General features: G+C 43.5%; 1 protein-coding gene across 1 annotated transcript; it reads right to left on the reverse strand.

Annotated features, from left to right (window-relative positions):
- Positions 1-12: 12 nt before the first annotated feature.
- Positions 13-22,718, reverse strand: GPI (glucose-6-phosphate isomerase). The gene is made up of 18 exons (XM_027732003.2): positions 22,456-22,718; positions 18,164-18,254; positions 17,169-17,237; positions 14,212-14,331; positions 12,316-12,399; positions 12,082-12,228; positions 10,328-10,399; positions 9,291-9,335; positions 8,439-8,492; positions 7,469-7,529; positions 5,905-5,948; positions 5,522-5,674; positions 5,069-5,198; positions 4,619-4,695; positions 3,202-3,330; positions 2,689-2,764; positions 2,542-2,608; positions 13-1,051 (listed from the first exon to the last, which is right to left on the reverse strand). The coding sequence occupies exons 1-18, from the start codon at positions 22,572-22,574 to the stop codon at positions 928-930; spliced, it is 1,662 nt and encodes a 553-aa protein (XP_027587804.1). The 5' UTR covers positions 22,575-22,718; the 3' UTR covers positions 13-927.
- Positions 22,719-24,572: the final 1,854 nt, after the last annotated feature.

The raw sequence follows: 24,572 nt of genomic DNA on the forward strand, positions 1-24,572 counted from the left end.
ACCACAGTTTCCTTTCAATGCTTGTGTCTTACCTTTATTAAAGGTGTTACAGAACAATAGCCAGAGCATGCCAGTCCACTAGCAAAGAGGGGTTAACAGTAGTAGAGGACAAAAGAGGATAAACAACTCGTTGACAAACAGGTTTCTCTATTTTTTTTTGTTGTTGTTGGACAGTGATGCTGATTTAAGAATGTGAAATTGCCCCTCTAGGATACCAAAAATACATTTCTTCCACAAGTGATCCCAACCTTTTGCTTCACAAACTCTGGAAAACTGGTATCAGTCGCTCCAGTTTTCTTCTTTTTTGGATAGCTGTCCACATAGCTTACAGACAAAACATGAAAAATTCTACCAAACATCAGTAAACTTTCATTTTCACAGCAGCTTTCGGAAAAAAAAATAAATCTATCTTGCTCAAATGCATGAAATGTGTAACCTGAACAACCTACAGCTGTAGATTTGATTGTTTGAACACATTCTAGTTTCCAGCTTACAGCAAAACCAGTCCAAAGAGAGAGAAGTTAGTTTACTTGGCTTCAGAGAACCTTACACAGTGAGGGAGGCAAATGTTACTAGGGCTGCACTTTAAGGATAAAGAGTGAAGAAGTTTTACTCATCCATCATACCTTTTATTTTCTAATATCAGTAGGTGATCATCTTTAAGGAACTTGAGGGGCAAGAATTGAGGAATATACCAGCTGCACTTTACAGATTAACAGCCACAAAAATAGAAAGCAACTAGACAATCTCAGGGTTTCACAAAACTAGTTTCCATTTGTAACACTTGACGCAACAAGATTAACTGCAACAAGTGAAGAAGCTACATCTGTAAAGTGCTATTTTTGTTGGAAGTGGCTAAAAAAGCACAACTACAACAGATTTGGGTATTCCGTGGTGAGATTGGCGATGTCCTCCAAGTATTTCCTTTCAGGCTCTGTGTTTCTTGATGAAGTTGATGAGCCCATTTGTTGAGCTATCATGAGATGTCACTGGAGCATCTGACTCCAGTTCAGGCTCAATTTTCTTGGCAAGTTGTTTTCCAAGCTCAACTCTGCATTTATAAAAGCAGCAGAAGAAAGAAAAACATTAGTGAATTGAAAAACAGAAAGACATTAGTGCTAACAACTTAGAGTATTTACTATAAGCCATTTACATTAAAAATAGATGCTGGTAAAAGTAATTTCCCAGTGAACACTATGATGCTTTTCCCCTCACAAATTACTGAGAAAGTATTTAACTTAGTGCCATTCTGAAACAACTGGAGTTCTCACAGCTGCTTAGCTGAACAAACAGCTCAAATTACAGGATGTCTAAAGAGAAAGTTTTGTTTCTGAAGTTGAGCAGAGTCCTTTCCCCTCAGTATTCACGTGTGTTATGCAGCCTGCCCCAGTGCTCTCTCGCTCCTGTTCACTGCTGACCATGACACTGCTCACCACACCAATTTATGGCACCAAGACAATAAACAGCAGCTGAGTTGCAGGCCTGGAAGCATCCCCAGCACTACAGAGGGCTATCCAGGAGTTACAGCCTCACAGGATAAGAACCTGGGATAGTCCAACTGCTGTAAGAAACTAGGCTGGTCCTACAGTGTCCCCACATTCCATAGTTTTGGATGCCATTCTAGATTTTCATGTGTGGCAGTATAAGCTGTAATTACTCCTATCCCACTCCTGGTTTCAGAGTTTATAGCAGTACAGCTCATACTAGCCAGTCTTCCCTTCTCAGGTTATACTACAGTATTTTAAGGAACATAGCTCTAAGAACACACGTACAAAGGCTACCCTTCAGCCTTTAAGGAGACAGCTTAGTGTAAACTGATATTCTACACCTGTAGAGCAAGTGTGCTCTTCAAAATAAGCCCTCACAGCATAGGCAGGCTGCACCTGAAAAAATCTTACCTTTTTCCCTGTACCTAAGCCTTCATATGGTATGTTGTACAGTTCCTATTACTGTAGATTAAAAACAATCTGATTAGCTCCTGATTAAATCTTCCATTGTGAGGAGTTTGTCCATTCCAATGACAAACTCCTCAAAGATGCTGTTGTGCACATGGAGCTCCACAACCCTCAGTCACAGACACAGACCTCTGCCAGGAATGTTCTTGTCTCTCCATATAGGAAAACTCAGAGGTGGTCAGTCTTTGGCTTAACATGCTATTCAAACTGCCTACTAAATGTTTCTAGAGGTAAAATAACTCTTTTTCACTTTCTATAAGGGAAAATATTTTTCCTTTCTAATTCTCAGAGCATGTGTTAAGCCTGCTTGACTACCTTCCTCATTACTGCCCCTTTTCTGCTTCATAGTGTTCTTCTAAATCCAACTAAGCACAGGTCCTTAGCTAAAATTGTATCTACAAAGTCACTGTGCACGACTGAGTAAGGACACACAGTGACTTATCCCCAGAAAACGTTTTCCCTTAAAACTATCCTATAATAATTGCTCCAAGTATGACACTTTTTTTATTGTCTTTTCTCTAAGTCAGGATAGATTAAGAAATATCACAGTCAATAAATATGCAAGTAACAGAACAAGGAAACTTACCCCCACTGGTCATAACTGTTAATATCCCAGACAACTCCTTGAACAAATATCTTGTGCTCATACATGGCTGTAAGCAGAAAGATTTATCAATAAACTGGATCAGAAAGTCTTAATAAACATTGGCAGATGAGAGACCTATTTACTCACCAATGATGGCTCCCAGAGTGAACGGGTTGAGTTTTGTAAACATGATGGAATTGGTTGGTCGATTTCCCTCAAAGACCTTTCAAAACAAGAGTTACATTGTCATCTAATATATTGTAAAACTTATATCACTTATATTTTTCTCCCAGCCCTCACTGAACTATTTGCATTAGCAGTAAACCCAAAGTCCTGAAAGCTCTGAGGACTACCACCTTCAGGCAGAAAATTGTATCACTTCCATGTGTTATTATTACAAACTCAACAGCAAACTTCTCTCTGAGCAGCACTGCTGGCTGCTGTGGGCTACAAGAAGTAAAACAAGGCAATATCCCAGGGGCAGTGCTGAGGTAGCTCACCCCTCCTGAAATGTCCCAAAAGGCTCCAGAACAGGGAGCTTTAGCACAAGTGCTCCTTGTACCTGCTCTGAGTGCCCTGCCGAGGTGCCCCCTGTGCCACCCCTGCTGGCTGCTGCAGTGCCCCCACAGCAGGAGAGCCCACGGGGCAGGGCCCAGGTACCTTGTGGGGAAGGAGCTTCTCCAGAGCCTCCCCGCTCAGCCCGGCCCCCTGCAGCTCCTTCCGAGCCTCCTCCGCAGTCTTGCCTTTCATCAAGGCCTCCGTCTGAGCCAGGAAGTTGGCCAGCAGGATCTAGCAGGGGCACACAAACACAGCTCAGGTTCCCATTCCCTCAGCTGGAACAGTGGTACCTGGTGCTCCACTCCATACCAAGACCCAGTCTGGACTTACAAGTCTTGTTAACACTGTAGCAGTTTTAGCTGCATGATGCCCACTATTGCTTTTTACTTCAGAGTGCCAGGAGACTTAATTACTGTTTTAAAAAGTACTGCATCCAAAGACAACCAGGACAAGCTTTGCAGAATCCTGCCCCTGCCAAAACTGGCAGCGAATCTCCCACTGAGAACAGAGGAGCCAGGACCTCACCCAGCCCTTTCACCCACTGTAGTCTATGCTTTTATTCCATGCTATGGAAATCCAGGTGCAAAGATTAGTCACAGCTAACCAACTAAGGTGCACTTACTCATCTGTAGGCAGGAAAATCCCCACAGCATCTCACGTACCAATCCCTACCAAGGCAGTGCAAGTTTCTAGTTTCCTATTCCCTCTCTAATGTTAGCCTGCAAATTCACGTGTGTTTACACCGAAGATAAACTCTTACTGTATCTACAGTCAAATGAAACCTTTACTCCCCTTCCTTTGCAAAGTCATACTCAAACTTCCACTGTACTAGGTGTTACTTGACCAAAAATTACTATTACAAGTGCCATTCCAATTGAGTAATCTGAAATCATGATGAGACTAAAATTTAGTGAGGAAACATGCTTTTTCTGAAGGATGTATTAAGTGGTAGACCTGTACGTGTTTCCACCTATGGAAGTTCAATAAAATCCTTAGTTCAGTGGAAATCCTCAGTTAGACAATACATTAAACTAAAAATTTTACAGGTTAAAAACATCTTTGTAGAAGCCACGACCCCAACCATGCTATTACACTGATGAATTTTTATCCTAGTAGAGTTTAAGACTTGAAAACTTCCTCAGAGATGCTGTCACATCACATCTGAGTTTATTTCTTCCTACTCGGCAAGAATTACACTCCTTGCAACTCCTACAAAGAATTTTCCCTCCAAATACTTAATTGCTCAACTCTTTCCAGCTTCAGTTGGCCCACAGGACACACCACTGAGCTGCCTCAAGAACTGTGGCTGTAATTTCTTCAAGAACAAACACACCACTGTATTACCTATTACAGATCATATGCAATTATGATTTAGATATTTTCAGATCTATTGTGAATGTTGACAGAGTCCACGTGGAGAGTTTAAAAGGGACATTTAGAAATATTGCACACTGCAGTACCAAATAAGCTTCAATGCCTTCAGCCATAAGAAATATGGGTGCCCTGACAAAGAACTTACCTTGTGATGCAAGCCATTCCTGATGGGGTGCTGAGTCTGGACTGGGATCAGAAAATCACAGGGAATCATGCGAGTTCCTGGAAGAAAAGCCAGGTTAATAACCCTGCAACAGGAAAGTCCTAGAAAAATCTTCAATTCTCACCCCATTTGCAGAGTTACTGGCAGATTCAGTCACTTCTAAAAGTTCTATAAAAGAGCTTTTTTGTTATTAACAGCAGGGGAAAGTAACAACACAGCTCAGTAGTTTCAGCTTTATTTAACCCTCCTTATTGTAGGTAAAACCTGCACCTTGTAGCCTCCAAAAGCCACTAATTAAGAGCCTCACAGCAATGCAAGGCTAGGTTAGGTAAGAGCCAACCTCCAAACCAGTGGTGACTCTGCAGACTCCTGCAGCTTTGCAGCCATTCAGAATTTAATTCCAGGATGCAGCACTGCCTGGTGTCAGCTTACCTTGGTGGATGAGCTGGTAAAAAGCATGCTGCCCATTGGTGCCAGGCTCCCCCCACACTATGGGGCCAGTGTTGTAGTCCACACGAGAGCCCTTCTTGGTGATGTACTTGCCATTAGACTCCATGTCACCCTAAAAGAAGGGAAGGCTGGTATCACTCAGTAGCAGAGCAAGTTTCCACACATACTTCAGCTATTATGAACACCGCTTCACTAGAGAAATTTTCCAAGTATCAGGGATACAGTTGCTTAATTTATGGACACCAAGGCAATGGAGGTATGTGGAAAACATCTTTAAAGTAACCGAGCAAATAAGCTGATATCAATCTTGGCATCAGTCTCTTCAGGCCATCGAGTACATGAATTTAAGGGGCTGTAGTTGTAACCAGCACATGCAGTCAGGTCCTAGAGGCAGGACAGAGGCTTGCCCCCGTGTTCCTCTGGAGCACTGCCCACCTGCTGGAAGTAGGCGGCGAAGCGGTGCATGTACTGGTCGTAGGGCAGCAGGGCGTGGGTCTCGCAGCCGTAGCAGTTGATGTACCACACCCCCAGCATGGCCAACAGAACAGGCGCGTTCTTCTCCAGGGGGGCCGTGTGGAAGTGGTTATCCTGCAGGACACAAGGGAAAACTAACACTTCTGATAAAGCAAGTGTCGCCCCGCCCAACTCTTATACTGTTTTGATTGTTGCTTTGATTCAGGGAGAGCTTCTCAAGCACTGTTGTTTTAGGAGCACTGAGAGGACCTAAGGGGCTGAACCTTAGAAACCACCCTGCCCTCAGTTACCTTACTAACAACTCTTAAAGAGGAACAAATCTGGAACAGGGATTCCACACTCACCATCCAGTGGGCTCCTGCAAGCAGATTCTCAAAGTTGTCAAAACCTAACAATGAAAAGAGTCAGTTTGTATTTACTATTACAACTCAAACTTGATTTTTCTTATAGAGACAATTGTAAAAGTTTTGATTCCCTGTGTGCAGCAAGACTCCCAACTACTAATCGCTGTAATTTTGTACTTAATTTAAAGGGTACTTTGACTTCTCCTGACATTTGCATTCCCTAAGCCAGGCATTTACTTATGCTTTAAGCCTGGACTTCAGAGGAAGTCCAACTTCATGAAACATAATTCAAAAAACCTTTGCCTAAAATCCCCATTCAGACAGAATGAACAACTAGAAGGAAAACAGAGGCATTTAATACAGAGCCTGCTTTAAGGCTATATAGTTTTCATCAAGTTTGAACATTTAGTCACTTCACAGCCTCAGTGGGACAGATATCCCCCAAGAAAACAGGGCAAGGCTGGTATTTCAAAACAGGGATTTGCATGTCAGTCTGAGGAGAAACAGCTCTAATAAGATTGTCAAAGAAAAAGGCTCCCCCCTTCCCTTCCCTGTTCTCTCAACAATTCACCTGAGTTTTCTTTGCTTTATAATTAGGGTATTTAAACCTCTATTTGCTTTCATTCAGGAATAGTTTAACTAACTTTAGCTTCCTTTCCTGCAAAGACAGAAATCCTGATTCTTTTGTAGGAATTAGGTGAAGTATTTGGCAATCAAAGCAGCAGCTCTACCTATGGTCAGAAGGCAGCTGTGGGAGATGAAGGGTCTAAGGAAGAAGTGCAGATAGACCAGCATGTCAGCAGTCAGCACCAAATCTGTCTGACAGCAGCAATGAACAGTTATTGCAGACAAAACAGTCACTGCCTGACTGGTTTATTTTGCTCTTATCATAAGTTTTTCTACACATGACAACTCCTATTCATATAATTCCAAAACCACCAAACCCACTGTTATTCTTTTAACCCCAGTCAGAGGGAATTCTAGCTTTTTTTAGAAAAACAAATGACATGATAGTTTCAGGCTTTAAATATTTGAAAGCAGTGATGAGGGAACAAATGTAATCACCAGGCTCTGTAGCCGGGATGAGCAAGTACTGGAACACAAGGAATTAGTGGGAGGAGGAGATAGTTAACAATACTGAACACAGCTCATATGCACAACTGGAGACACAGGATTTTGGTGTTTAGTGGGTGTATATTCACAGGTACTAAACACCCCACTCCAAGCTTAGGAATGGCAGTTGCAAGGTCTGATTTTCCCCACTGACAGGGCTTTACACAAATCAGTCACTTTGGGCTATGCAAGTGACTAAAGAGAAGCTATTTGATTATTTGTACCCAAATATGGGTGCTTTCCAAAGCTGCATTTGCAGTACTAAAATACTGACATTTCCACTGCATTACACACTTTTTTAGCACAAATATCCAACTACTCAGAGTAGGTTGGGTAAATAATATTCACCCCAAACCTGATCCACAATCCACTATTATTAAAGCATTCCACAGTTATATTCCTGAAGCAAACAGACTAATTCTTGGCAGGGTGAGCTCCCAGGAGTACCTACCAATATGCAGGGCAATGGAGAGACCAATGGCAGACCACAGAGAGTAGCGGCCACCAACCCACTGCAAACAGAGATTGGTTTAGATGGACAAGTGCAAAGCTTCGACATTCAAACTTATTCAAACTATTACAAAACAGAAGCATGTGTTTAGACATCAGCAAAAATCAATATTCTTTCTGGTTACAGTTGACTACACGTTATATGGCACAGTCAAGGGAACCTGCACCTGACGGTAGCCCCCTAAGGTTACCCCTTGGGTATGCATTTTTTGAAAGTCTGAAGTTATCCTACTTGTCCAGTTTATATCATATGTGTTGAGTCAGATCCCTTGATTCTGGTTCACGTCCAAATCCTAAGTTTGCAGCTTGTATTAACTGCTTTCATAATATCACCCTTCTCTAGGTAAAGCCTGCTTCAGCAAGACTCTGAGCCTAGCTGGGGAAAGGTAACACTCTAGGACACTTCCAGACAGCACCTTTAAAACCTACTTTGTCAGGAAAACCAACTTGTTTCTAAGTATAATGACAAGACAGTATACTTTCAAGATGCATCTGCTACAAAATACCAAAGTAGGCTCCCATTTCTGATGTCTGACCTTTATAGGCCTAGCTTATACACTGCACACACCAACAGTCAAATGTCACAGCTTATAATAACCGCTTGCATGGAGGAATAAGCCAAGATTTGGAGCTCCTGTTACTTCACAGCTGACTGGACAGCCAAGAACACAGAAGGCTCCTCTGCAGACCTCTGACCGCAGGATTTTAATGTCATGGCCAAGAGTTTTGCTTGCCTGACACGTTCCCAATGTGCCTTTCGTTAAGAGTTTTCAGGTGTTTCAGTGCACTGAATACAACTACTATAATTTAGGTGCTTTGGCAGTTTCCAGACATCTAGTTGGAATCACTTTACCTGCTTCAGAAAATGCTAACAGTTAACATCTATCACATAACATTAGACATTTACTTACATCCCAAAACTCAAACATGTTCTCTGGGTCAATTCCAAAGTCTTTAACTTTAGGCTAAAACAAAAAAGCCAAAAAAGCATGTAAGAACACCGTAAGTAAAACCAGCAGTATTAAAAAGCTTTATATGCAGCAAACAAACACAAGTTGGGTACTTATGAAATACATAATTCCACAACTACATCCTCTATTTTAAAAAGTGCATAGCATCCATCACAAAAATATATCTTCATTTCCAGAGATATCTATCATTATTCACTATTAAAAATCAATGACATACATTCATTTTCTGATGAATGTAAGTGGCCATATAGTTCAGAGTTGGACTGATATTCACTTTACAACAGAACCCTAATGGAAGAAATGAATTTCCCATCACAGCACCTGACAGCCTGCCAATGATGGCACAGTTCTTCCCTAATTGGTCTCTCCACTTCATACATTTGCATAGAACAGCACATCAGGGTACATCACGTTCATCAGGAGCACTATTCAAACTACCTGTGCCACTTCAGCCCTCGCTTGGAGTTTAGACTAATATTTGTTTACATAACTGCATTCACACATACGTAAGCAATTACAGGTAACACTCATTAATAACAAGTCATTTCAAGTATAAAAGCTCTTGATTTCAGATTTAAAGCTCTAGCAGAAAAAGCACACATTCATTCTATAATGGAAGTTCAATGTTCTAGAAGTGTTTCAGTTACTTTCAGCAGAGAAAAGGCTTCCTCTCAAGAGGAATGCTAAAATTTGGTATTCAAGTATCTTAAAAGATAGCCTTCCTTACTAGATTATCGAGTGAGGCCATCTCAAAGGTACATAGAAAAAATAAACTTGACTGGTTATACTTACAGCATTGGTAGACAAGGCAACAAAATGCTTGGCCACAGCTGAAGGCTTAATAAAGATAAAAATATAGTTAGATCTAAAATATTAATTATTTTAATTTCTGATTATAAAGCTGATCTGCTACCATTTACACAGAATACTGTTGATTATCACCAGGTTTTTTTGTGTTACAAACTTGAAATCACGTAATTCACACTGACTGTGGGATTTGGCAGCATGCCCAAAGATCCCATTCCCATCAGTCCCTCTGGAGAGCAGCACACCAGTTCCCTCAGAGCAGTTATCAGCTGGACACCACCACCAGCACTTCACAGCACATGGAGTTGGCTGCACAGGCACAACCCTTCCAGCCAGGGTCAAAGGATCAACTGGAACTACTGATAAAGCTCAAGCTCCAGATTTAGACTTTGGTCTTTCAGTTCTGGTGAACAAAGTTGTCTGCAACAGCAGTGTAATGAGGAACTTCAAAGCCCAGCTTTCAAACTAAGTACAGCTACCCTGACTGAACAGGTTAAAGACTATCTTAATTACCTGAAGAGGCAGTATCTGCTTTTTTCCTTGTAAGAGTTAGAAATAGGAGAGCATGAGCCAAATACATGGTTTCTATTCATAGCACAGCCATCTGCCACAGAAATGTCAGAGTATCACTCCAACCATAGCTTCATTTCTAGTTTTCAAGGATTTGCCAGGAATTAAAAGGTAATGCCACAGACACTGTGTTCCTGGATTTTCATACATTAGTAGTTGTACCACAGTACTGGCCAGCTCCAAGGCAAACACTGCACTCTATTACTTAGCAGGGAGGATTTGGGGGAACAATGCATGACAACCATTTATAATGAAAAACTAGTGAGTTTATCACTTTGATTGGACAAACAGTGTGTCACCAACAAAGCACTGAAGTGATCTAAGTACAGCATTTGCTGAGCTTATGTTTGGGCAGTCACTGGCTCTGCTCCAAAGCACACAGAAGGAGCAGGGAGGAGCCACACAACCCAAAGCTGCTGCATTGTCAGGTGCCCCTAAACAGCCCCACTTACATCTTTAGCAGCTTGCAGGAACCACTCTTTGGCCGTCTCTGCATTGGTGATGGTCTCTTGGGTGGTGAAAGTCTGCACAGCAAAAACAAGGAGATGAGTAAAACACTTCTTAAAACAAACAACTTCAGGTTGCTAAAGCATCAGACGTTCCAGACAACCAGAGCCAGACGTGCTAACACACAGCTGCTGCCAGACTGCACAAAAAAGCAAGCTCTTTAATCCAGTGAACACTAGTGCTGCTAGATTTACCCACCTAGTTTTAAACTAGCAGGTATCTGGAACTGGAACAACTGTTCCCCATTTCCTACCTTCCCACCCCTCTAACTGTTCTGCAAAACTTTGAGACTAAGTTTTCTACTTTAGTCTTTTACTAAAAACAAACTTTTACCACTCAACTAAAAAGGAACTAATTAAGCATCAAAATGGGATAACCCAGTTGGACTGTCCTCTTGTCTTCAATTCCTACTTTTTCATGGAGGAACACTCATTTCTGCTAAGATTCTATCCATAATTTTGTTTTGCTGATTAGAGGAAAACATTTTCCTGCTTCATGAAGTGTGCACAGAAGTTCAGTCATGCAGTTTTGCAAATATCTACAACCATTCTGATTTACTCAGCCATCAAAATTTAGCTTTAAGGGTGAACACTAGATTCAACCTACTCTCATCCATCTCCAGAAACATTTCATTATGAAACACAAGCCTGTTATGGAAAAAAAATGCCATTCATCCTCTTCCAAATGTATCCAATTATCTAACTACAGTCTGGCAAACAGAAACTGAAGTGTTACTCTTTCAATCTGGCAGTTTTCTAAGCCTTTGAACCGTGATCCCTGGACTCAATTATTGCAAGTAACCACTAGTATTACTTTGTGCAGTTTCCTTGTTATTCCATAAGTTGTTGCTCAGCTGCAGCATTGCCAAGATTAGATAATGAGCACCAAGGCCAGCACTGCACATGTTCATTTGCTGCAGATTGTCTTCAACAGCAGAAAGGTTCTACTGTGCTTTACAAATGAAGGCAACCCAAGTTACTTAACTCCGGAGTTTGCCTCCATCCCTTCCCTCTGCTCAGACAGAACCATTCCTCAGAGGAAGATGGAACTGCCAATTATGGTTACAGAGTCAGTTATTAGCAAGGCAAGACTTAAAGGCAGTTATTCAGTCTGTAATCAGAAATAAGTGTCACCTTAAAGAGGTAAAGACAGTCTGCTGGTACTAAGTAAAGCAGCTTAGTATTTATAGTGCTCAAGGAACTTGGCATTTAAGTGATTTAGGTGAAGGTATTTTGTTACTATCCTAAAACAAAATGGAGAGTCTTAAACTACATGCAATTCACTAATGCAAAAAGTCAGAACACTTAACATACAGGACCTTTAGGAATGAGACAAGATGTGGAATTTCAAAGAAATAACTACATAGGATCCTACACTCCACCCACAGAGAAGCACAAACAAACTGTTGTGAATAAAACTTAAACTTGCATTGATTGAGAAATACACCCCAGACGACCTGAAATTGCTCATGTATCTGGTTTAGGTTAAGTAATTTTCAGCTCTTGATTTATGAATCCCCAAGTATTTCAGTGGCAACATAAGCCTGGACTGCAAGTTTAGAATGAATCCCAACAGGCCCATTTAGAAACAATCCCTGTTAGAAGTCCCTGATCTAGATCTCCCTGTGGACAGACTTCTGTTCTGATTGAATTCTTCACAGGTAGAGCAAGTCACAGCCCAGTGCTTGTATCAGACGTACCTTTGATGCAATGATGAAGAGAGTGGTGTCTGGTTTGAGCTCAGCCAGGGTTTTGGCTATATGAGTCCCATCAATGTTGGATACAAACCAGACACGAGGGCCTCCCTTGGAATAGGGTTTCAGGGCTTCAGTTACCATCAGAGGACCCTGGACAGAAGCCACAGTCAGATTTTATTGTCACTGTAGGCACATACCCACACAAAGACGTGCAGGGCACAGAAGTCAGGAGCTTACCAAGTCAGAGCCACCGATGCCAACGTTGACCACGTCAGTGATTGTCTTCCCAGAGTAGCCTTTCCATTCCCCACTGCGGACTCTCTGAGGCAGGAAACATTGCAAGGAGATGTTACACACACTAAAGCCAGTGATTCTAGCCCTGGCAATAGGCTGTGTTTGCAGGCATTGCTGTAGAAGTCTCCCGAGACAACTTTCAGGCTCCTGGACCTTCAGGCCTCCACTCAGAGCTATCTTCTTAGGCAGACATTTGCTTATGTCTGAGATTACACTTCACTAAGTGCTGCAAGTCTAATACACATTTAAAAACACACTGCAAGATCAAACTCTCCTCCTGGGTGGACTGCTGTAGCATTTAGTGTTGGCAAAGGCAAGAGAAATATAGATAAAAATGAAAAGATCTTGGGAATTACACTCTTTGCAACAAAGATTTGAACCTGAAGCAGTTCTTCAAGCGTCTTTTATTAAAATCGACTTCACTAACTAAACTGGAAGACACCAATATTAATAAAACCACTGAAATAGAGATTTACTGGCAAATCAAACATTCAAAAAGTTTTTCTACTGCATGTATGCTTTGCAGTAGGATTTATTTCTGGGCTGCACCTTCACAGCACACAGTACAAGTTTCTGCTCTATTCTTGTTCTTTAAGATTCTCTGAGAGTTCTAAAACAAAATTACAACCATTAAGTAGCAAACTCTGCACTGAATTTTGCCCATCTATCACCTCTGCATTAAATTTTTTCCAAACACAGAAGTAATCTTTCTAGCATAATAAATCCTTCTAAGTAAACTCCCCAATTCTAAAGCAATTTTTCTACAAAGCACTTAGTTATGCTGAGAGTTGCTCTTCTTCCCTACAGATGTTTAAGCTTTTCATTTTTCCAAACAGAAAAACCATTTTTAATATACACAGTCCTGTACCCTGTAAATGATGTTGCCACAGTCTTAAACCCCCACCTGCTAAGTCAGTCAACTGAAACAAGCATCTTTGTTAATATTTTCAAGGAAACTGCTTATCATGATGTTTATTTTGCAGAGAAGGTACTCCTGCATGGAAAGTGATATTCACAGGCTGTGGTGACTGACACCATCGAGCAATCAAGGGGGTGGCACCAGGGAAAACTCTTGTTTTGCACTACCAAAACCTTAACCAGCTAAAAGCTCTACGGGGCAGAAACCAGTGAATTTCTACAGCCATTCAATCCTCTCGGTATTTGAAGAAACCACCAAATTCAGACCAATTAGTGGCAGTTATTGTGGTTTAGGAACTGGACATAATCCAGGCTCATTTTGCATAGGTTAAAGGTTGGTCACTACCACCTGGGTAAGACCCACAACAGCAACCAAGCAGGTCCAGGTCCTCCAGCCATGTTTAAAATACATTAAAACTATTCAGGGAGCTTCTACTGCAAACAAAATAGAATCACAAAGGAATTGGACCTAAAACCAGAAGATCTTTAAGAAACTGTGTAAATAGAGTACAGTGAAATTGCAACTGAGCTGGGAGCCTCTACCTCTCTCCTGATCTTACACAAATGTTAAGAGGCAGTTTCTACTTGAAGTCAAGTCGTTGAAAAATTAGCAAAAAATAAAGAGACATTTGAATGGCACTTAATGATTTACAAGACTTCCAAAGTAAACACAAGATTACTGCTGAAAGAGCAAGATCTAGAAAGCCCATTAAAGAAAAAATGAGCTGGGAACAGAGAGAGAAGAGTAAATCAATAAAAACAGCTCCAACTCCACTCCTGAGCCAGAACTATTGTAAACCTCAAACAAGAGGCCAACAACTCCTGTGAACCAGTCTACAGTCAGTGCTTCACAACACACCCGTAAGAACCTGGCTGGATATGGAACAAAGATGACAAATAAGCTGTGGTGGTACTTCATACCTGGCAGAAGTGTTTCATCTTGTCCAACACTTTGTTTACTTCTGGAACAACATCCTTCCCATCCACAAGTATTGGCCTGTTGGAGCGATTCCTCAGAGCAATGTGAAGCACAGCTCGGTTCTGAAACAAGGGAAAACAAGGTGAAGCTGTTTCCAAGTTCTACCCAAGGCCTCAGCTGCCTCATCCAGAGGGCAGTATGATCTCCAAGACTTCCAAATCCTTTAGATTAACCGGGATTAGTAGGGCAGTGTTTTCAGTGTGTGTACATACACACCTCACCAGCTACCTGAATCACCCTCTCACTTCACACAGTCAGTGCACAGGGCTCACAACAGCACAGAATATGCAAAGCAATAGTTTACCTGGAAAAAACAAAACCTCAAAATCCCCTAAAAGCATTTAGAAATTGAGGTTCAGAATTCAGCAATAGTCAGTACTTAGTGATCTTTATTTTGGCACGCTTAAGATGGACAAGAATGAAATTGCTTCTTAATGATGACAATACTAAAAAATCTATTATAACAAGCAGCCAAAGTTATTCTCTCTGGCACTTTCTCAATTATCCTGAGTAATCCATTTCACATAGGAAAGGACAAATAATTTAAACATTTGACAAAGAAGGATACAATAGCCACATTAATCTATCCACTGCCCACAAGTAAATGTTGCCTGAATATTTGCACACCAGATAAGTAGGTGGTAGTTGTGTTATGAGAAAAAAAAACCTTAGCATGCACTGTATTATGTTAATTCTCCACAGTTGCACACAAGTCAAAGCACTGAAACCAGGCCTGTGGTTTGCCTGTTGAAGAGCTTAACAGCTTTAATCCAGAATGAAGGAGTTAGTCAATACTAATGAACAAATTAAAAAATTAGTCTGCTCTACCTCATTGTTCCTCACTACAATGAGAGGCATTGTAAGACAAAGACAACACAGACAATATGAACTGCCAAGTTATGATTTAAATACCAAATGCTAACTCAAAAATCATTGAGTTTGTGGTTATTGACTTGCAATACGAAAAGCCTCTTTCACTTGCTAATTAAAGTGTACCCACTTAAATTTGGGGTGAACAGAGGCAATTTTTTTGCAGCACTCAGCCATGCAACAGTATTGGTAAATACTGCTCACTACCAGGCTTGAAGGATGCTTTGTCTTAACTCAGAGGAGTCAGATTTGACCTGATATCTACTGCTAAGCAAAGTGTTTCCCAAATATCATGCAGGCTGTGAAGACTGTCCCCATGAGGAGTGGTCAGATGAGTGACCTTGTAAAGCACTTCCTTTGTGCCATATCAAGCTGCAAGTTTTAACTCATCTGGGACAAACACCTGGCAATGCCACACTTGGGTGCACTATAAAGAACTTCCACATCAGCACACACCATACAGCCAATGCCTGCAGCACCAAACACAGACAAGTCTGAAATACTTAAGACAAAAATCTAAAAAATGTTCTAAATCAGATCAAGAGTAGTGGACAAGTCAGTTCTTGCCATTAAGCAGCTCCCTTATATCTTATTGCCTTTGGTTCGGTCCCACTGTTTGACAGATGCTGTTTAGTGTCTCACCACAATTTCACATTGTCCATAATCCCATTACAGAGCCAAACCAACTTGATTGGATTTTCTATATAAACAGAAAAAAATTCAAACCTAAGTCAACTTCTGACTTGGAAAGAAACACCCTGATAAGAAAACAGAAGTTACTAGACTCATTATGCAGGAAGTTGATACATTAAGTGCTATCAAGACAGCAGCAGAATAGGGAGGCAGCAGCAGAAACCAAATGCAACAGTTTACTACTGTGTTTAAGTGCTTTCTGGGAAAATCATATCATCCTGAGCAGATTTCAGCTGCTCTCACATAGCCAATGACAAGAACTCCATAATGTACAGTCAGAGCTGGGCTAACCCTGTCATAATTCGTGTTACATGAGGCTGGCAAAGGGCAATATCTGAGAAAACCCTCCTGAGAGATTTAACATTTCTCACCCTCTTTCCCTACTTCCTTTTCCCACTTTTTTCATTAGTTACACCTGTAAATTGAAGGCATTAATACAGAAGGAAGAGGAACCATTTCTCCAGTGAAACTTTATCTGTTTCTGACTGTGTCTTTTAACAAACATGAATCATTTACTAACAATACAATGTCCAACTGCTGAGTTACTTCAAGCAAACAGCTTGTGCAACAGCTAAAGCAGTTAATAGCCAAGTCAAAGGAAATATTGATTTCTGTGAGTTTGCCTCAAACATACTAAATAGCCTTTAATTTTTTAAGGTAGATTAATAAAACCCACCATACTGTTGAGTTTCTAGTTTTCATCCTATTTTTTATATTAGAAAAAAAGTACAGCTGGCTTTCCATATGTTTCAGTGAAGATTTAACCACAACTACAACCTTCAGGCCTCCAAAAAGAGGAAGGTACTCATCCTCTTACTGAAACACAATGGCTAAATTTCCCAAGATTGTTTATAGTCTTGACTGTTAAATGTACCCAAAGCCAAGCAGCACCACAGCCCAAAGCAGAGTCTTACACAATCCTCACCCACACCCTGTAGGCCCTTTACTGAGCTTCATGAACACTGACATTAGGCAAAAGCACGTAAGGGATACCTGGAATGCAATACTCTGCTCCATGCCCTTTGCAAGATCTAACTCATCTTCCTCTCTACAAAAGAGGGAAGAGAAGAAAAAAAATACCACCAAAATCTCTAAAAATTTAAGGTATGTATTGAAGGATTGGGTAGCATTATTCACACACATTTTCTTCTGTTTTTTTAGTAAGAGCTGTAAAAATTTCTCCCGTAAGTAGTGCAGCAAACATTACAGCCACTCAGCACTTCGAAGGAGCAATTAAAGTAAGTTTTTTCAAGACTCTGCTCACACAGATGCATGAACATCCATAATACACAGGCACAACTAGAGGGGAAAGGGCCACGGACAGAAATAGCTTTACCTCAGTGAAGTTGATCTTCTCCCCGCTGAACATGCGCTCTCTGGCCCCTTCCACACCCCTGGACTTGGCCTGAGAAATGCAAGTACAGATTCCTCTTAAAAATAGCAGGAAGTCAACATGCACTACTAGTCCTGCTACATCAAAGACTATGAGCATTTAACACAAGACAGTAAAACAAAAAGTACATTAGATTAAAAGACCCACTAGAATCTAGATAAAAGAACTGATTCTCCCATTTTAAAGCAAGTATTTTTATTCTGTTTGTCTCCTCAAGAGGTTACAGAGTAACATGTGCTGAAAGACCAAGATGCAATGAATTCATATTAATTTCTCAGTTTCATGTTGTCACGCTGCCACAGGATTCATTAATGATTCTTTGCACCAGCTTAGAGTTTATTTTTTTTAAACTGAAGGGCAGCAACAGTAATTTTGCTATGGCTACTTTGCTAATTCTTCCCTTTTTAAAAATCTGAGTCCTATATATTTAAGCCTTTGGCTGAACCAACACTTACAGAAGGAAGGGTTGTAAATATGGACACCCTACTGAATTGAAATTAGTGATACAGACTTCTTTCTTAAAATAGATCCAACTGCAAATGAATCTCAAAAGTAAGACTGCATGACATATGAAATATTGTTTCAATGGCAGGTATAGAAGCCATGGCCTTCTCTTGCAATTTTATAGGAATCTCTTCTTTTACTGCAGATCTCAATAACAGAGCTACATGCCAGCTGGAATTTATACTGACAAACATCTGTTCAGAGAGCACAAGGAACAGCTCTGCACATTGAAAAATGGCCTTGTAACTTGGGGCTAGGTGACAATGCAAGAATCTGAACAGCACCAAGATTTGTACCCAGATGCCTTTTAACTTCCACAGTCTCTCAGAGCCAGAGCTAATGAACATAAGCCATGCAAGAACAGTGAGCTGCAGGCAAAACTTCACTTTTCTAAAAAGCTGTTTGGTTTATTAATGCAACATTTAAATAGTTACCAGTTCCATCAGCATTTTCATCACGTCTTCTGTAACGAGGTTCTTGGAGTAATCCAGTAAGATATCCCCATGGTCAGTGTTCAGAGTCAAGCTGTCAAAACCAACAGGCTGTTTAATTGCACCTTCCTGAACAGGGTTCCTCTACATATTACACAACGGGAACCCTAATTACAGAGTTAGTAAAGATGATGTAAGTGACCAATCTGCCCAACAAGTTTCAAGAAATGACTTACCAGTGTGTTCTTTTTATTGAAGACCATGTTTTTCAACACGCTGAATTAGTGTCCACTTTCTGCTTGTGAAAATCCACATACAATGAAGTCTGTTTGATGTGTAGTTGGACAATCACATTCTGTTCTCACTGAGCCACCAGCATTCCCCAGCAATAATTAGCTTTTTCCTAATGTTTCATCAATAAGGAGCTTATCACTATCTTCTGCTGCTGAAAAATTAACCTGTCTTCCTACATATCCTTTTAAAAATACAGTCAGTCATTCTTTCATACAGACTTGAGACAGCCTAATTTAAAAATCTATACAACTTAATGTACAGAAACATTCTGTCGACTACTGTGCAGAATTAAACCCCATTTGCACATGGTTTAGTCTCACAGTCCTCACTGACTCAGTGGAAGTCTCCAAATTACTCAATTAATCATCTGCAAGCTACAGCCTAAAAGTTTAGAATACAAGCACATATATATATAAATATATATATCATATCTGAAATGAAACACAGAAATGGCAGTCCAGTAGAAACCAAGTGAGCCTGTTTGTATCCTTGTGTCTGTGTGAGTTCTACAGTTCCTCTAGTCCTTTACAACACTGGGTTTTTACCCATTTCTGCTTTGCACTATTTTCCAACCAAATATGTACATTCATTCTAACTGAGGAACTGAGTTCAGTCACCAATTCACCCTTCTATAAAAGCACATCTTGCTCTCCCTGTTGCTCACACACTCCCCACAGGAGATTGCAGCCATCTCGAGTCTCAGTGTTTCTGCCTTGGTCATTGCCTCCCCTGCTTTTTCTTTCTCAATACCTGAGCACAGAAACATGCACTGTTATTTTAGTCACCACTAAAGAGCCTTCCCAGGGACAAGCCATGGCACAGTTGTTATTCCAAGCATACATAACGTGACAGAGCAGGCAAGACTCTGCAGAGGAAGGATGGAGCTGAACTGAGTTACAGGAATTACAGCAAGGCCTAAACATTTTAGTGGTTTTATTAACTTCAGGAAAAGCACAGTAACATCTTTTTGGTCTTCAAATACAGGAGGCACTAACTAAGGGAAGGAAGGTCTCTTCAAGCACAGTCTTAGAGCCGTGTTTCTTTTATAAGCAAGAACACAGGCAAGCAGGGAAAACCAGTATCAGTGCTGTTAATCACCTTCTCTTCAGTGGGTTGCAAACAGTAATCCTGAAATCCAGACCATCCAGCACAAGGATACCTGGAATATGGCTGGCTAAGGGAAGGACTGTGACTTCTCACCTGCCAAAATTGCCATTCATTGATACAGTACAGAGGAAAAATAAGAACGAGTCTTCAAAATCTGATGCAATTTATTTACAGACTCATCTCAGACTTGAACACATTTCACTAATGATACAGCAAGGCCATTAGTCTAATAACATTTCTTCTGTTTAGAGAAGTAGAACTCCTAAAATTCTCCTTCTACATTAAACTGTAGATGATAGTCTATCCCAGTGTTCTACTCCCCAAAGAAAAGATCAAGATTTCACATTTGTTTACCTGACATATCTTACATCTACAATTCATTATTTTACTTGTATGAATTAAAAAAAAAAATACTCAATCTCACTAGACCTAGAAGGCAAAATATCCCATGAAGTGTGGCTGGATTCAAGTCACTGCTCGTTTGAAGCAACTGCAGAAAGGTGCCACCCAAGACATTTCCTGCAAAAACAAAGCAATGGCCACCAGACCGAGCTTCCCACGCACCAGGTGGAACACACAGCCCCCAGTGTAATCCCCTGCTAGGCCCTTACACCAAGGGACCCACCCTTTATGTCGAGCAGCTCAGCCGTGTTCTCTGCCCAGCTGTGCCCTCTGCACTGCAGCAGCTCAGGGCAGTGCTGCCCAGGGGGACAGGAGCCCTGGCACGTAAGCCACGGGCACCCCGCAGTGCTGCAGCCCTTCAGCAGCAGCTCACCTGCAGCACCTCGGGGATTTTATCTCCCACCACGTTTTCCATTTAGATGGGAGGCTCCTTCTGATCCTTCATCATGGACAAGCCAAGCAGCAGGAGTGCAATTCCAATGTAATTCCTTTATACCTTGTAATAGTTATTTGCATCAGCACTACCTTAATCAGCAGCCAGGTCTCTATTACCTGCTGAGTTTTATGATGGCTGCATCATATCACTTCTAACCCCTTCAAAACTAGTAGTTTCCAGTGAACAACCCACGTTGTTAAGACCCCCTGTTCCTACCAGACCATACCTTCCCACCTTGGGCAGCAAAGAAAGCCAAAGATGTATCTTACAGGTGTGACTACACTCCTAATCAGGAAAATAGGATATACGAGTTATGAGGTAGAAAAAAGGACCAAAGGATCTTCTATCTAAATTCTGCAGGACGCTATCAGTGAGTGTAGGGTTCTTACAATAACATTAAATAGATACCTATGCTCAAAGATACAATATTCAGATTAAAAGTTATTCACACCAGTCTGAAATTCCTCCAGAACCAGTATCAGGAAGCCCTTTCACATGGGTATAAGTTTCTCTTTTCCTTCTAAAGGAAGAGAGACAGTCAGTGATTTTATGATAATACCTACAGAGCTAACAGATATATTCATAAAGCTTAATTGCACATGAGTAGAGAGGTGCAAACTGCAGAGGATCAAAACCTCCAGGCTACTTGGGTTTTGAAGAGATGTTAACTACCCTCATCCTGCTGGGCTGGCTCAGAGTGGCCATTGGTACACAAGCAAACCTGTCCAACACAGGCCATCAGCTCTGCAACTGTACTTTGCCATAAGAAAGTTCTCCTAGTCTAGAACACGGAGGTTTATCAGGACTGAAATAATTACAAGAAAGGATTACAAGAGATGACATAAACCTTTAACACTTGAACTGTTTCCCCTACTTATGGGAAGTACAAAGGGACATGGATTTGGGAATCTATTTGAAATAGATAACCCTGGTAAAGAACATTTCACCAAGAAAACCCTGGAGAAACCAGAACTAGCTCTATTAGTGAAGAGTTGGTAGATTTCTATAAGATAATACTGACAAATTTCTTCAACAGCATGAGAAGTTGTAACATCATCACTGTTAGAAGAGCCAGATGAAGCCAATACTCCAAAAATTTAGCATACCTTTTCCATCAATGCAAAGGACATCTTAGCTCTTGTATATTGGTATGCAGGACTTCACATGCACTGTTTAATTACAATTTAAGAACTTTCTAAGGAGACCAAAAGGGGAAAAAAAAATCGCTTCACTTAGGACACTAATGAAAAGCCTGATGCGTGCAACAAGTCTTAGCGCAGCACTCAAGAACGGCGGGTCATTTTATCACCCAGGCTCACTCTAAAATTCAGGTCTGGGATGCATCTACATAGCATTACACTTCATACGGCTGCTCTAGTGCCACAGTGTGACCGCACACGTGCCTTCTCAGCACGGCCCCAGCGCTCACGGCGAGTGCCCCTTCACAAGATGAAGGCGCCGAACGTTATCACGATGCTCCCACTTGTTACCCCCTCCTCCATCACCGCCGCAGCGCACTTCTGTAGGAGCGATGGCGGGAGGGCTGACCCTGCCCCGCAGCCCGGGCAGGGCTGGCGGCCGTGTCGCGGAGCGTGTCGTGACTAAGCGGGCGCGGGCGGGAGTGCGGCTGTGCGAGCGGCGGGCGCTGTGCTGCCCGGCACGTACCGCCCGCAAGGATGAGTCAAGGGCAGGCGGCGCGGCCGCCCCTCGGGGCTGCGGGAACACCCCCCGCCCACCGGCCCGGACCGCACCGCCATCGGCCGCCCGGGCACCGCTCCGGGCACAGCGGGCGGGGCCGCGGCACCGGCCCCCGGGGCCCACTGCCCGCCCGGGCGGAGCGGGGCCGGAGGACGCGCCGCTCCCACCCCGGCGGGGCCCGGACCCGCGGCACAGCCCGGCGGGGGGCGAGGGCGGGCAGGGACCGGCCCTTCCCCGGCCCCGACCGGCCCTTCCCCGGCCCCGACCGGCCCTTCCCCGGCCCCGACCGGCCCTTCCCCGGCCCCGACCGGCCCTTCCCCGGCCCCGGGCCTCGCATGCGGCACCGCCCGGGCCTCACCTGAATTTCTGGAAGCGATCCTTATCGGCCTCGAAGAGCTGCCGCAGGACCAGCTTGGAGGCGTTCGCCTTGTGCCACTCCAGCAGCTTCTTGAACTGGGGGTCTGCGGACAGCGCCATGTCGGCGGGATGGGCCGGGCAGGGCGGGCTGGCCAAGCACAGGGAGCGGAGCTGCCGCCGCCGCTTCCGCTCTTATAGCGGCTGATCGGCCTCCTGCGGCCGCCCCGCCCCGCCCCGCCCGGCCCGGCCCCCTCACTCCCTCCCTCCCTCCGCGGGGGGATCCCCTCGGCCGCCAGACGGGAGGGAGGAGCGACCGCGGGGCCGTGAGGGGGCGAGGCGGCGAGGCGGCGGCAGGAGCTGGAGCTGGAGCTGGAGCTGGAGCCGGAGCTGGAGCCGCAGCCGCAGCCGCCCGCCTGCCTCGGCCCCCTCAGCGTTCGCAGCGGCCCCGGGGCTGCGGAGCCCTCAGGGTTGTACCCCCGGTGTGGGGGAACGCGGTGTCCGCGGCGCAGGGGCCGCGGTCTGTGCCGGGCCCTGCTCGTGCGGGGCTCGGTTACAAACGCTGCCCCCTCCCGGTATCGCTACCCCGGGGCGGACACGGCCGGGCCTGCAGGGCAGCGCTCGGGGGCGGCCCCAGCACCCGCCTCGGGCGGGGCCGTCGGGCACCCGCTGCACCTCCAGGGCAGGGGGGCTGCCCTCATCCCTTCGTCCCCGCCCATCTCCCTGTGTGCCCCATCCCTGCCCATCTCCCTCTGTGTGCCCTCATCCATTCCTACTGTCCTGTGTGCCCCATCCCTGCCCATCTCCCTGGGTGCCCTCATCCATTCCTGCTGTCCTGTGTGCCCCATCCCTGCCCATCTCCCTCTGTGTGCCCTCATCCATTCCTACTGTCCTGGGTGCCCTCATCCATTCCTGCTGTCCTGTGTGCCCCATCCCTGCCCATCTCCCTGTGTGCCCCATCCCTGCCCATCTCCCTGGGTGCCCCATCCCTGCCCATCTCCCTGGGTGCCCTCATCCATTCCTGCTGTCCTGTGTGCCCCATCCCTGCCCCCCTCACCCTGCCGAGCCCTGGGCAGGCCGGCACAGGCAGGGCAGCAGCTGTGCCATCCTTCGGGGGCACAGAGCTGTTTGGGCATAAAGCAGACTGTTATTCAAACATGGGTGTGGAAAGGAGCATGTCAAATTCCAGAGACTGCGCTCAGCAGCTTAGGGGAGTAAATCCCAGTGAAGTCATGTTTTAAGCACCTAAACCCCTTTATGGATCTGGGCCTGAACCAGAGTCACAGAGTGTGAACTTGACTCAGATCACGGAAATCAAAGCTCCACTCTTAAGCTGCAGAATCAGCATCTTGTTCCTTGTGCAAAACAGAAAGCATTTCATAATTGATCCTTAACAAAGGCCTTTCCACACCTCACTCGTTTCTATGGTTTGCCTTTTCAGACTTAAAATAACTGTGTAGTAGGCCAAAGCCTTTTTCTTTAACAAAGTAAGTCCTAATCACTTGATACATTTTCCTTTTTTTTTTTTTTCCTACATTTTTGGAGGCCACTCTCAGCCAGGCCGGTCATAGGTTTGGGCAATTTCTAGAACAGAAAGCCCCTTCTCTCATGCCACCCAAATCTACCTGGTCATTCCCAACTGGATGTGGTTCCCTGCACACCTTCAGGGAAGGCAGGAAAATGAAACGACAAGTAAAAATGGAACTATGGAGTTGATTCCATATAGGAGCACACAAGTGCCCAGTAAGCCTTTATGAAAAAGTTTGGGTCATTGTGCACACTGACATGTCAGCTTTACACATTCTCCTTCCTTTTCAAGGCCTTTAGGATCAAACCCTCAATAATCCTAGATTTGTGTTCATAGTCTGGACCTGTAACCCAGGATGTGAAGTTCTTTGGCTTAAAAATTATCTCCTGTTAGAGAGAACAAATATCCTTTTTTAAAATGTTAACCTTGCTGACAGCATTTGATAGTCAGCCATGAAATGCTCCTGACTCACCTGATTTTTCTCAAATCAGGGGAAATGGATTTCATTAAAATCTTACCACATCCCTACCAAACCCAGGGATCCCTTCCCCACATTTTTCCCTGAGTTTCTCTGCTGTCATTAGCAGTAATCA

This window comes from Pipra filicauda, unplaced genomic scaffold (genome assembly GCF_003945595.2).
Source record: "Pipra filicauda isolate LSUMZ 115617 unplaced genomic scaffold, ASM394559v2 scaffold31_size4109673_pilon, whole genome shotgun sequence".
NCBI lineage: Eukaryota > Metazoa > Chordata > Aves > Passeriformes > Pipridae > Pipra > Pipra filicauda.

Coding starts and splice junctions, on each gene's coding strand:
- GPI (XM_027732003.2), bottom strand. CDS start 22,574: ATGGCGCTGTCCGCAGACCCCCAGTTCAAGAAGCTGCTGGAGTGGCAC. Junction 17,238..18,163: donor TGAAAATGCTGATGGAACTG/GTAACTATTTAA, acceptor TGCATTTCTCAG/GCCAAGTCCAGGGGTGTGGA. Junction 12,229..12,315: donor GCATCGGTGGCTCTGACTTG/GTAAGCTCCTGA, acceptor GCTTCTGTCCAG/GGTCCTCTGATGGTAACTGA.